The sequence below is a fragment of the Lissotriton helveticus genome, chromosome 2_1 (genome assembly GCF_964261635.1).
Source record: "Lissotriton helveticus chromosome 2_1, aLisHel1.1, whole genome shotgun sequence".
In the NCBI taxonomy this organism is placed as follows: domain Eukaryota; kingdom Metazoa; phylum Chordata; class Amphibia; order Caudata; family Salamandridae; genus Lissotriton; species Lissotriton helveticus.
This window is the reverse complement of record NC_136059.1, coordinates 264,607,863-264,621,095: the sequence shown is the minus strand read 5'-3', so window position 1 is coordinate 264,621,095 and position 13,233 is coordinate 264,607,863. Positions and strand designations below refer to the sequence as shown.

The following is a 13,233-nucleotide window of genomic DNA, read 5'->3' as shown; positions in this document are numbered from 1 at the left end:
CAGCAGATCTCCAGCACAACCAGTGCTATCACGAGGGTCAAAATTTTATTTTGCTACATCCAAGAACACACACAATCAAAAGGGCTAAAAGGTGATGTCCTGAACAGTCCAGTTAGATCCAATATGATAAGCAATAACCTCAAGACGATGTTTAACACTGGTGAGAGTGCACAAAGCCAATGCAGCCGGACATGAAATAATGATACTACAGACCTCTCATTCCAGTATCAACCCATAAAATTATGAAGCTCATTGTCAGTATTGTGTCCCAACTGCTTTGCTTTGAGGCGCCAGGTCCAGTTAGCCTCGGTTTGCCTGAAGGTCTCTATTACAAATGCTATTTGAACAGTCCACTCAGTCCCATGAAACCAAAAGAAAAAGTAATTTGGACTTAGACATAGAATATCTGCTATCACCATTCTTCAGAGGTCTCACGTGCTCCTGTAGCCGCAACTTAAGGCTGCTTGATGTACTCCCAACATATATCATATGGTAACTACAACTAAAAACATAAATTACAAAATGAGTGTTGCATTAATAAAATGCTTGATACCATGCCCATAAGAAGTATTTAAACTAAACTCCTCTGTTCCACTTCGGCCATATTGACACATATTGCAGTTATTACAAGTGTTAAAACCCTGCGGTTTGGATGGTAACCATGTATTGGTTCACTGGGAAGTTGTCACATAGCTGGGGCACAGAAAATCTCTACCTGTACAGCCCCTTATGAATACATATGCAGGGTATGTGCTTATTTCATCCTGCAAACCCGGAATTTCCAATAACATATGTCAATGTTTCCTAAAGATTGTTTTTTTAAATGTCACTCTGCATGGTATATTTGGTGATAAATGCCAATTTACCATGTCTCTGTTTGGCCTTCCTATCCTTGGTTTTGAGTGACATGTCTCTCGTGATTCTCTGAATTTTCCTTTCAGCTAGTGTAAGCTAGTTGGCATCATAGCCCCTATCCATAAAATGACCCTTCCCATCATTAATATTTGTCCTGAAGTTAATCTCTTTGCTGCAGTTTCACCTAATTCAGGACATCTCCCCATATGGAATGTTTTTAATCACAGATTGGGCATGGTCACTTGAAGCATGCAGATGCTATTGCATGTGGTTTCCTTGCAGAATATGGTATTTTGAACAGCACTCAGTTGTAGGTGACAATATTTCTGTCTGCAAGATAGGAAGGGGAGGGTAGATACAGGGTGGCACCCACCATAAAAATAAAAAGCAGCAATCACTGTTGGGCAAACACCAGGGTCACGAATGAGTCTGTGTTTCCCCCGCTGTGAAATGTCGTCAAATCCGAAACAGTAGTTAATTTTTGCTTGAGGGCACCCCGTAACTTTCATAGGAAGCTCCATCTCACAACACCAGCTCTTTATTTGGACTATCTCACACCACCTACTGCCCTCCTGATGTACCATCTGCCAGTGCCAGCTGTTCTTGTGGCACTAGCTCTGCTTCTGATGCTCTACCTCTCAGTGCCAATGCTGCTTCTGGCCCTCCATCCCACCTAGGCACCAGCTCCCCTTTTGACACTCCTTCTCGCAGCACCAACTCACAGTATCAGCTCAGCCTTTGACGCTTGAGCTGAGGGGTCACCCTCAAGTGATTGATCTCACAGAACTACCAATACTTGAAAAGTTCCTTCTCACAGCACTTCAGTCCATAACAGCTTCCCCTCCGGATCTTCGCTTTACAGCCTAGGCTTATTTTTGAGCTCTCCGTCGTACAGCACGAGCCACATCTGGAGCTGCAGCTTACAGCGCGGCTCTCCTTTCTGGTTCTCACAGCACTAACGCCACTCTGGAGCTCACTCGAGCAGTTCCACGCTTCCACCTCACCAGTATAAAAGGCACAGCACCGGCGCACGCACACGCCTCACTCCCCTGAAACCACCGGTACCTGCGCTATTTCCAGAACCTGACTCCTTATGCACAGCACTAGCGCTTCTCTTGAGGTCCATCTCAAAGCACTAACCTCACCCTGGATCTCCAACAGCACCAGTTGCCAGTGCTTGAAATGGAAAAAAAGAAGTGCAGGTACGTTTCTGAGCAGCGCCGGTACTCTACAATTAAAAGTATTAAATATCTCGTGCGAAGTGCCGGTACTCTAACTCGCAAAATAAAAAAAAAGTGCCGGTACTCCATACCGGACAGTACCGGCCCATTTAAAGCACTGCTAGATGCCCTTTTTGGTGTCCTATTCTTACAGCGCTAGCCGCCCTCCCCCTTCCTTTGACCATCCCAAGCAGCATCTTACAGCAACAACTAACATCCCACCAATCCCCCACATCCAAACTGAAGCTTCAACTCACAGCACTTGACCTCCATGAGTCACGTCAAGCCACTACTGGTTGATCAAGCACAGAGTCCTCTGCGGCTTCCGCTGCGCTCACTCTCGCAGCAGCAGCTGGCTTCCCACCCACACTCCGCTGGATTACCAGCACACTCATCCCCTCAGGATGCAGCAGGGGGGGTCTGCTGGCGGGGGAGCCCCGGTGCAGCAGGTTCAGTGAGTCCCGGCCGGGCGCTCCTCACCTGCCCGTGCCCTCCCCGCCCCCCGGGCTCCTGCAGCCCGGCTCTCCGCCCTGCCGGCCAGCAGGTGGCCCGGTTGCACTGCGCTGGAAGCAGCGTGGGAGGCTCGGCTGCTCTCGGGGAAGCGCTCGGATACCGCGAGGTGGGACAGCGCAGTCCGGTGCGCAGGTTACCGGAGGGGGGCAGCCGGGAGGAAGCAAGCAGGGTTCAGCGCCTGCGGCAGAGGGGGTCCCGCACCCACACCCACACACCGCACCTGCTCCCCTCTCCCCCCGCAGGGCGGCTCACACACCTCCATACCGAGGCAGGGAGCGGCAGGGCGGAGTGACGAGGAAATGCCGCGGCCAGGAAGAGACAACTCCAGCCCAGGGAGTTAAAGGTCGCCTGGCGGAGGGAGGGCAGCGGGAGCAAAGGGCAAGGCCTGCGCGACCCGTGCAGCCCGGACATCGGCTCTACCTGCCTGGACACCGGCTCTGTCTGTCAGGACACCGGCGCCGCCTGCCTGGAAGACGAGCTAACTACCTGGACACCGGCTCTGCCTGCCTGAACTCCGGCTCTGCCTGCCCGAACTCCGGCTCTGCCTGCTAGGGCACCGGCTCCGCCAGCCTGGACACCGGCTGTACCTTACTCGTCGCCACCGGCTCTACCTGCCTCGTCGCCACGGGCTCTACCTGCCTGGAGACCGACGCTACCTTCCAGGACACCCCCGGCACTGTCAGGACCCGGCGCCTCCCGATGGGACCAACCTGCCGCCCCAAAGCGCATGGAATTTAACCGGCCGCTGGATAACTTTGATTTTTGGGATTTATTGGAGCACGAGCCCCTTCTTCTCGCTGGGAAATGTCAGTCTTCGAGCTCTACACCCGGGTGAGTGAGCTGCTTTATGCACTTTAACGAGAGTAAACACGCAGGCTGGTGCGACCTTTAGATGCTTTCCATCGAAACTCCGGTGTGGTTTGTGTTGGCATTGGCACTGAGTGAGATGTCAGTTTCTGGCAGCTCCCCTCCCCTCCTGGGACTAGTAATGGGATGGGTACCTGCCCCTCCTAACTTTTATCAAGTACTTTTGTTTTGCCCACTTAAGTTCTCAAACGCTGTTTTTTTTGGGGGGAGGGAGGGTGGCGGAGTCATTAGTCAGATCGGAGATGCTTTTGTGGGTACCTCTCTGAGACCACTTTTTACTCTATGCACTTTCAGTGGGTGTTCCTAATTTGCCCTTCAAGTCATATCAAATTAGTGAACCTCTACCCAACTCCAGAGTTAGTAAATGTTACAGTGAACTCTTTTTTATTTAGTGCTTAGTAAATTATGTAACCTGCCTTTTGGCGCTCGAATGCAGCCAAATAAGTTGCCACAGCTCCCAAGTGCCCCTACCTGTGCTACCTTTAATCTGCCCTGGCAGTTGGAGCCAGGAGGCCCCTTGCCGCCTGTGTACCTCGAGCATGTTGCAATCTTCAACTTCATTTACTTAAAACATTTTAAACGCAGCACCCCCCCCCCCAAAAAAAAAGTTACGTAAAATAATAGGACAAACTAAATGTCACACACGACACAGATAGCGCCTAGCAGCAGTAGCTGTGATCGTAGATAAAAACGGCAGCATAATAAATAAAAAATAACATCTCTTTAAAAAGTTAAGAACAGTAAAATCTATATTGGTAGTTCGAGATGGAGCGACCCCCGATTGCTTAGCAATGGGCGGAGCCACTTGGTGGGGGTGGTGGACATTGGCATGTGTGTGGCAAAAAGGTAGAGGTGCCCCCTCCCCCTCTGTGAGACTGCAGACCCGCCATGCTCAGGCACCTGCGCCCTCAGGGGAGGGAAGCCAGGCCGGCTGGAGCGGGGACAGGTGCACTGACGTCAGCGGAAGTTTCACTTCGGCTTTGCTCACACCCACCCCAGGGACTTCGGCAAAGGCGCGCTCCGACCTGAAGCGTAGACTGCTCCCTGGCGCTGTTCTTGGCAGGGGGGTTGCACTTTCACGGATTCTATAAAGTCCTTCAGTAACCGCCTGCACAGTAATGTTGTCAGAGAGCTTTTGGACTTCTCTGCCTCTGTTTGTCTGAGTCTGATGGGCGGAGCAGGAGTAGGAAATAAGCGACGCCCCCTGGAGAGGCTTTGACAAGGTGTTCGTGCGCCCGAGGGGAGGGTTGTTCAACCTGCTGAGGGATTAAACCTGCTGTTTCTCAGGCTCCTGGCTTCTATCATTCTGTTGTAAAGGCCACCGTCTCCAGGCGTTTTCAAATGTTTAAAAATGGATGATGTATTTACGTGTTCACGTGGAGCATAATGCATAATTGTGCTAAATAGTTGAAGCCTGTTAGCTCAGTGGGTTGACTGTTTGCTGCTTCAATAGTATGATATTGTATTGTAGTTGCATTTATATAGCGCTTACTATCCCTGACAAGGCGTCGAAGTGCAGATTATGTCTCAACTCCTCCTTTCATGCTCTTCAAGAGATAAAATGAGTTACAATTTCGACTGACTATTGTTATTTCGTTAGAGCTGCACGTGGCTGCCGTGTAAACCCCACGTTGGCTTCACATTGCTCAGTATAAGCAAACTCAATAGAAATATAGCTTGCACTGTGATGCAACCTGTCTTAAACCCCCGCAGCGGAGGTTACTCCCTAACATTAAAGGCAGGCTAGGCTGTCAGTCTGAATTCTAAATAGTTTTGCCTGAAACCACCCTGTCATTATGTTGATGACAAACAAAACAAGCAGGGCAGGCTGTGGACGCCGAGCAGGCATGCACATGTGTGCTTTGTAGTGCCTAGATCCAGTTCTAGCTGCGAGATGGTGCAGGCACAGGCGAGGGGCACTGCCCACGTGAGCCCATCAACTGAGATAGCTCAGCTGGGCAATGCACCTGACGCAGAACATCTGTGTGTAACCTGGAGCTCACAGGGTACAGTTCACGCTGCTCAGGCGTCATTTCATGCTTGCGAGGTCGATAGAACGAATAGTACTGCGCTTGGTAACATTATCTTCGCAGTCCACCGTGCTGTAAGACTGCAGCACTGGTTGTTTGAAAACAGGCAGTTTATTGTTACATTAGTCTTGGTGAGTAGATCATTTTCACCTTGTTTACATTCCATATGGTCTGCTTAGGAAAATGCTTGTAATATAGCGCTTGCACAGGCTTGCGTGTCATAGCACTCTACATGTTTGGGTTTACAGGTTTACCCCACTGAACAATACTTATTCACAAGTTTAACCCGACTGAATATGACTTATTTACAAGTTTATTTGATTAAACTCTGGAGTATGAGAGGACATTACAAACATGTCAGCAGCTGACACTTAACCAACTAATCTTTCACTGAAAGGGGAGAGAGAGGGAATTTTTAAGGAGACACCGTTATCCAATTAATGATAACTGATTGCAAACACAGAATAATCATGCCTCTTGAGTGCCTGTGTGAGCTGTAGTTATGCAGGCTAGCCCAGTGCAGGAACCAATACATTTGTTTTAAAACAGTGTGGGATAGGGTTCTTTAGATTAACTGAATGCCAATTTTGAAATCCTCCCAACTTCTTTACTTTGGTTTTTTTTAAACAGTATTAAATAAAAGAGTGAATAAAGAACCCCCAATAGTGCCAGGGGTTTTCCAATATACTAATGTAGCCCTATAACCCATAATACAAATGTTTCAAGAAGTACTAAAACTGCTTCTAGATTTGTAAACGAAATGTTTTATCACTCTCTGTTGGCGTGTTTGTAAATATATGTGGGAAGGGATCCTTGTATGGGCCTCCCTCATTACCATCATGTTTCAGCAGATCCTATTTGATCTGGTGCTTCTTCATCCTGGGACGCAGTTCTTCACCTACCAATTCTAAGATGCAGGCGTAAGAACGTGCTGCTTGTTGCTGACTGTGTATGCTACTTGGAGATTGTTTTAGCAGGATCTAACAATCACGAACCAAATGGGTGCTTTTAAACACATTTGGAACCCTTACTTCATTATACTTGTGCAGAGCATTGAACCTGTTATTAATCACTAAACCATTATTACTGGCTATTACATTTTTGCCCTAACTATGTTTTGTGAGCAGCTTATTTGGATTGTGGCAGGGACTGGGTGAACAAGTGGGCCCTGAGTTCCAGACTGATTTCATGATGTCTATTGAGAAGAAGCTGGCGATAGTTAAACATTTTATTGTGCATGGCGATAACAACACTTAAATACGGCAACTACAGATATTATCTCTTCACTCTGATGTGCCTATTGTGTGACCTATGTAAGTTCTAAGATAGGGCTTGCAATGCAAGAGCTGGTACCCTTGATAATCCAGGATCAAAGGTACTATCAGAGGTCAGAGTGTAACAAAAAATGGCAAAATGGTGATAGACGGGAATTCAGGTACAAGAGGAGGTTGGTCTAAATAGATTTCACACAATATAACTTGTGCTCATCAGGAGCACGAGCTATGTTACATTACTGGGTACATTTATAGTGCAGTGTTTTCTGATTACGTTGCCTCTTGGCGCTTTATGCAGAAATGAAGCAACTACCTTCAAGGAGCGTCATGTACAACTTGTTTTCTCTAGGATTATCGGCAGAAAAATCGATTAAAATCGAAGTAGCTGCCTTTGTTAACTGAGGGAAAGGCATGGAAATGCTACTTTTCCGAGTTATTGTCTGAATAGTTAAAATCAACTGTTGAGCCATCTTTTCGGTCTAAATAAATGTTAAAAAAAACATGGAATAGGAAACAGAATAATAATAATATTACCAGCATTTGTAAAGCGCACAGCTACCCCCGGAGAGGTGTCCCAGCGCTGGGCGCCCAGAGTCACATGGTGCTGGGCTGACCTGCCGCCAGCGATCGATTTGTAAACCCCGTGGTACAGAGTCAGGCACACTGGCCGCTGCGCCACACCGGAATATGGACCAAACTAGAGAAGCTCTGGTACATGTAAGTGGTGTTTGAAAGTGGGAGTGGCCATGTTTTAATGAGGATATGGCCTTGAATTAAAAAGAAAGTGGCTTTGCTTTAAAAGGAGCGTGGCCGTGCATTGCAAGGAAGTGGCAATGGACCGAAATAACCGAGTAGGGTTAGGTTTTGTACTATAAGACTTGGCCTTCTATAAAGCACTTTAAAGCACTCTGCAATAATTTCATAAAACTTCCTGGGTGTGGCATCTGGTCCAGCCTTCCTCCCTGCATTGGCAAGGGAGCTCAAGCCGCTGTCGGAGTCATTGTTTGCAGGTAAAGTTTATGCCCCAGGATGCACTTGTGGGCTGTTTGAGACGTAGGGCTTGCAGTAGTTTCATGGACATTTGGTGGCCCTTGCGGGCTCTCACAACGTGGTCAAGCTCCTTTTTATTTACTTATAGCAAACAACATTCATGTTCACTCTTCTCTTGCCAACTTGTCATACACTGACCTGAGACCAGGCCTCGTGTTGGCAGATCGAGGGGCAGCGCGTGGAGGTGGCCTGGCCCCTCGACCACACCAGGATTTGTGCACTTTGCAGCGGACATTGCAATCTAGTCTTTGGTCCACTGCAAGCTGGAGTAGCATCTTTCAGTTTTACAAGTGTTAGAGAATACGGTGAGATAGATTTCCTTAAGCACCGCCATTTTGTTGAGTTCCAGAATCCAGACCTAGATTTGAGCCTTGGTCTCAGCGGTCTATCCTGATGGTTGGCTTCAGTCCTCCTGGAGCAGGCTTTGGAGTGAAAAGCATGATGTTGTGCCAACACCCACAATTAGGTCATACAGCACCACTGCTGTCAAGGAAACAGCGATGAATACGAGTAGTACTACCCCTGGGCACAGCGTGTATTGTTTTCATTCGCAGGTCTATTCCCATTGGTGAAGTCACTGGAACATTGCCTCCTTAAAGGGGCCATCCAGTGTAGAGAAAAATAATAAAATAATTCTCTCTATTCAGTCTTGCTTCTGTAACAATTCAGCCACACACACCTCACAGTAATACTAGATGTACAGATCCAGGTACTTAATAATCCTATATAAGGTCAAACTTCAAGGGGCCAATCACATCACCTCCGCTGCACCCGTGCACAAGAGCTGTAATGTGCAGGAGCAAGTGGCAGATCCAGATTCGAAGAACATTTGTGTCCCCAGCAGATTGGAAGGAGGGGAAAACTGCAACGTTCCAGATGATGTCATTGCAACTTAGCCCTTTGTGCTAATTAATACTGGAGTAAGTGTGCAAAGTGGGGGGAGTTAGAAAGGCGGTCTACCCATATCTGAAAAAACATTCATTATGGATAAAAAAAAAAGAAAAATGCAATGTGAATTTGCACCTAAATCTTATCTGAAAATCTGTGATTATCCACCAATAGAAACGCTGCTTGTACAGGATTGTACTTAAGCTCGGACATCTGTTGTTTTGTAGATTTTAGTGCGTTGCCTATGGAATTCATTTAAATCCCTAGTAAAGTAACCACTCTAGGAGTGGCCTGGGCACAAGCGAAGCTCTGGTAAAATCCTTGCTCTCAGAGCAGGAAGAGAATTACCAAGAAGTACTTCAGCAAATCTGTCTCTCTATGGTTGTGCAGAGGAAGATTATTCCAGTTTGCTGCCACTTCTGAGACGGGCCTACCATCTGCTCATATGTTTCACTGCTCTAGGCGCTATAAGAGACTGATTTAGTAGATCTCAAGATGCTCTATCAGCAGAGTTGCTTGAATAAGAGAACATGTCTAAAGATTGCTTCATGCTCAATAGTTGTTGATTTCAATATAATTCCTGTATCAAATGGCAGTCAGAGAAAGGACTGTAGGGTACGATATACAGGGGTGTAGCTTAGTCACTAATGTTAGGGGGGATGTGAGGCAGGGATTTCCCAAAAAGCCGCAAGTTTACCCATCTAATATGGTGAGGACAGCTGGAGCCCTGGATGGGGTAATGGAAAGGGTTAAGAACATTAGTTTAAAGTTTTTAGAAAAGTAAGGCTTGTCTGCGTAGGGCCAAAGTAAGATAGTCTGAACTATGTTATTTACTACTGTCCATTTCAAATATAGCACCTTACATCGCATGGGTTTACAACGCATGTGATTACAATGACCGCGTTGTTACATCGCAGTAAATTACAACACAAGTCGTTACATAGACTTGCTGAAGGGGGCGGGCTGGACTTTAGGAATGGTATAATTTACTATTCCAACTCCAGTGTGCGCAACAGTATGGAAGGTGTTGTAATAGTAAATGATACCATTCCCTAGGTTAGCGCGCCCCCTACATCAAGTCGATGTAAGGACTTGCGTTGTAAAGTACTGTGATGTAACAACAAAGTCATTGTAACAACTGCGTTGTAATTACATGCGTTGTAACACATGCAATGTTATGGCTGTTTCCCGTCCATTTCCGCCACACATCACTGTAGGACAGGTGGGTCAAAAAGAGCAGGCCTACCACCAACCCAGACTTAGCATCAGCAGACCAGGCTTAGAAAAGGCAGCAGGAGGGGGCTGTGTAGTATCCCAGGCCCAGCAGTAGACTATGCCTGAAAGGTGAGAAGGATCAGAGAATGCAGCGAAAGCCGTGAAATAGGAGAAAAACCTACAGAATACCTAGGAGCCTGAATGAAGGAAGGCATCCACAACACTGGAAAGATTTAAACTTTCTAGACGATAAATCCATCCTACCCTGTGGAGATCTACACACCAAGGAACCAGAGATCTCCTTTTCCGTCTTCCTTTTAAAAGAAATTAAAGCAATGATATAACACGTTTAAGGATATGATGGTTATCCGCGAGGAATTACATGCCGTAAGAGAATGCAATTTGTTTAGTTCTAATGGATTGTATGTTTGTGCATTACTCAGCTTGCAGTGCTTGTTAAGTTTTGAGGAAGCCTGTGGCTGTGATGCTTATCTCTGTGCTTGTGGGCGATTAGCGATAGGATACCATTTGTCAGTATAACTTGAGAGAATGTACTCTTCTGGGAGCAAATGCTTAGCCAGCTGTATGGCTTGGAGAAGTATTATATGCATGACCATCAGTGGTTAACTTGTTAAAAAATAAGTGGAGGCAGCTTTCACCAACCCACTTCTCTTGTTAGTGCCACCTAAAACAGAACCAACTACTAACCATGAAAGTGGGGAGAGGATGTGGTGTAATGGCCAGAGCTGCCGACTTCGGAGCTGGGGAACCAGGTTCGAGTCTCAGCGTTGGCTCAACATCCTATGGTTCTGGGCAAATCACTTAATCTCCCCGTGCCTACCATAAATTAATGTGTCCTTAACTGGTGCTCATGAAAAGCGCCGGTGTTGATGATTAAGCACTGGTGCTGAGCACCGGAAACCAGTGAGCACCAGAAACCACCGGCTCAAAGCATAAATATTGTTTGATCAGGATATGCTATTGAGATAGCAAACACTAAGCCAACTAGGTGGCTTGTAGCTGGTAAATGTGTGCGAGGGCCTAGGAATTGGGTCTCCCCTCCAGCTGGCAATAAAGCAGGCATGAAACTGGATGTCACAAAAAACTATTCAAAAGAGCATCACTTGAAGGGAGATAATGATAGGAAGGGTAAATGAGGCAGGAAGAAGATTGGAGTCACTCAGTTTGGTTCAAACCAACCCACCCCTCCACCACCGACTGCACACAGAGAAGGGGCTCTCAGGCAGAGGCAGAAGGAAGGGTGTATGTGGGTGCAAAGCTCAGAGCAATGACCGAGATCTGATCTGCGGTACATGACAGGAGTACCAGCCCTTAACCCCACTCTAACTAGGTAAAATATCGGAAAAGTACCTGACCTCCAACCCACACCCTGCACTTGTAGGCAAGGACAGTTAAACATGGGGCAGATCTACCTTCGATGCCACAGCGATGCAATTAGATTTACATTTTTTCTCACCCCGCCCTGCACAGACAAGGTTGGACAGAGAGAATCAGTCAAATGGAGCAGGCAGGCAAGGCAAGGTACCCAGCCCAGAGGCATCAGATGAAACACGCCAGTGTGTAAGTACATTAATAGCCAGCATGCCACCAGCAATGTCAGTGTCCCTCACAGAACAGGTACAGCAGGCTATTTGGAGTGCAAGATTCCTCCTTCACAGAATAAATATACCACAGCGGCGTCAGTGCAAGCTTCCCTCTCTCGTAGAAAAGGTACTGTACACTATGAGCTGTGTTAGCTCTAATGCTCACGTCACAGGTGCAGCGCACCTTTATTATTGCATGCAACCCTCAAAGAACAGGTACAACTGAGCAGCAGCAGTGGAGGCTTACCTCCCTCACAGAACAAGTACATAATTGGAAGAGCAATACCAACTGCCCTTTCTGAAGGAGAAGTTATATCACTGCATTGGCAGCACAAGCTTCCTGCCGTAACTAAACAGGCAAAGCGCTGTAAGCATCACTGAAACTTCCTTCCTCACATAACATGTATGGCACACTCTCTCTTAATAGCTGTTCACCCTCTGTGGGAAGGGTATGCCCAGACGTGGGTCCCCTGCTCACTACGCCACTGGAGTCAAGCTATCCTTGCTGAAGACGGCTGATAGCCGGAAACCGGTCCTAGGATGCTTGATTCCGGTCCAGGGAAGACATGGCTTGGCAGTTCGGTCTGGACTGTTCCCATGAGGCACAGGGTCAAGACTGGTTTGCATATGGCCATGTCTGAACTGGGGTGGCTTGGTGAGCAAAATAACGATGGATTAAACCCAGATCTGTGACTGGGGGTGAATGTTTTGCCATTGTGCAACACTCTCATCTTGTGTGTTTTGCTAATATGTGATGCAGCAAGGCCTGACTGGCACTGCCAGGCCAAGACCCGACTAAAACTTTTCAAGGGGTGTTCGTTTCATCCTGGTGTGGGCAAGCCAACAAATTAACAGAGAGAGCCAAGCCACGGTTCTGGCTTGGCTCAAAGAGACCGTGCACAAGTCGAGCCTTGCAAATTCTTTACATGTAAATCTACCATCAGACATTCTATAAAATATGATAAAGTCTCCTCAAAATTCAGAAAAGTGTATTCGTTTAACATGCTGAAGCATGCCACCTTAGTACCTCAGATTATATCCCCATATTTAGAGATATGTTTAAAGATGTTAACATGAACTAACAAGCAGTTCTGCCTCCTTCCTGATGACAGTGCCATTAGTGTATTAAGAGGCAAGCCATTTATCAGGATTAACCTAAAATATGCAGCAACATTAGAGTGTACTAAATCACAGCGCACATCCTGAAATCTCATATTTTTTGGTGCTCTCATATTTGGTAACGAAGCAACAGGAGGTTTTGTGGAATAAAATATTTGTCAACAGTCACACAGTTTGTGAGCAGGGCTGCTGGGATTGATCACAGGCTTTCTTGTTTCACATTGGGCTCGTCAGTTACCGGACTGGTATCCCTTCCTCCCTTCTGTTATACATGAAAGTTTCATGTTTGCTTTTAATTCTTGGCGCCTGAGGATAGAGCGTTAGTGGCAGGCAGAAGAAGCCACAGGAAAGTTCGGCTTGTTTTGGGCTCGAGCAGGTCCAAAAGGGCCTCGAGCTGAGCTAGAGCCAGGCTTCTGGCTCGACCACCACTAGCTCCATTCCATACACCCCCTCCCGCTCTCCCCCGAAGCTACGTCACTGGGGACATATGATCCATTTGGTGAAGCCCTGAGACAAGTATGGCTGCCAGGTTTGGGGATATTATTTGTAGTATGTGCAGCAGTTTGGTTGAGGCTGCACGGGAGGTACTGATGTGTAA

At 47.1% G+C, this 13,233-nt stretch overlaps 1 protein-coding gene across 1 annotated transcript in view; it reads left to right on the top strand.

Moving 5' to 3' along the window:
- Positions 1 to 2,393: 2,393 nt before the first annotated feature.
- The window catches only part of MYO5B (myosin VB), a 1,014,515-nt gene continuing 1,003,675 nt past the window's right edge, over positions 2,394 to 13,233 (top strand). The window contains exon 1 of the mRNA XM_078674793.1: positions 2,394 to 3,419. Coding sequence (XP_078530919.1) covers positions 3,393 to 3,419 — 27 coding nt within the window. The 5' untranslated portion in view covers positions 2,394 to 3,392. The remainder of the gene's footprint in view (positions 3,420 to 13,233) is intronic.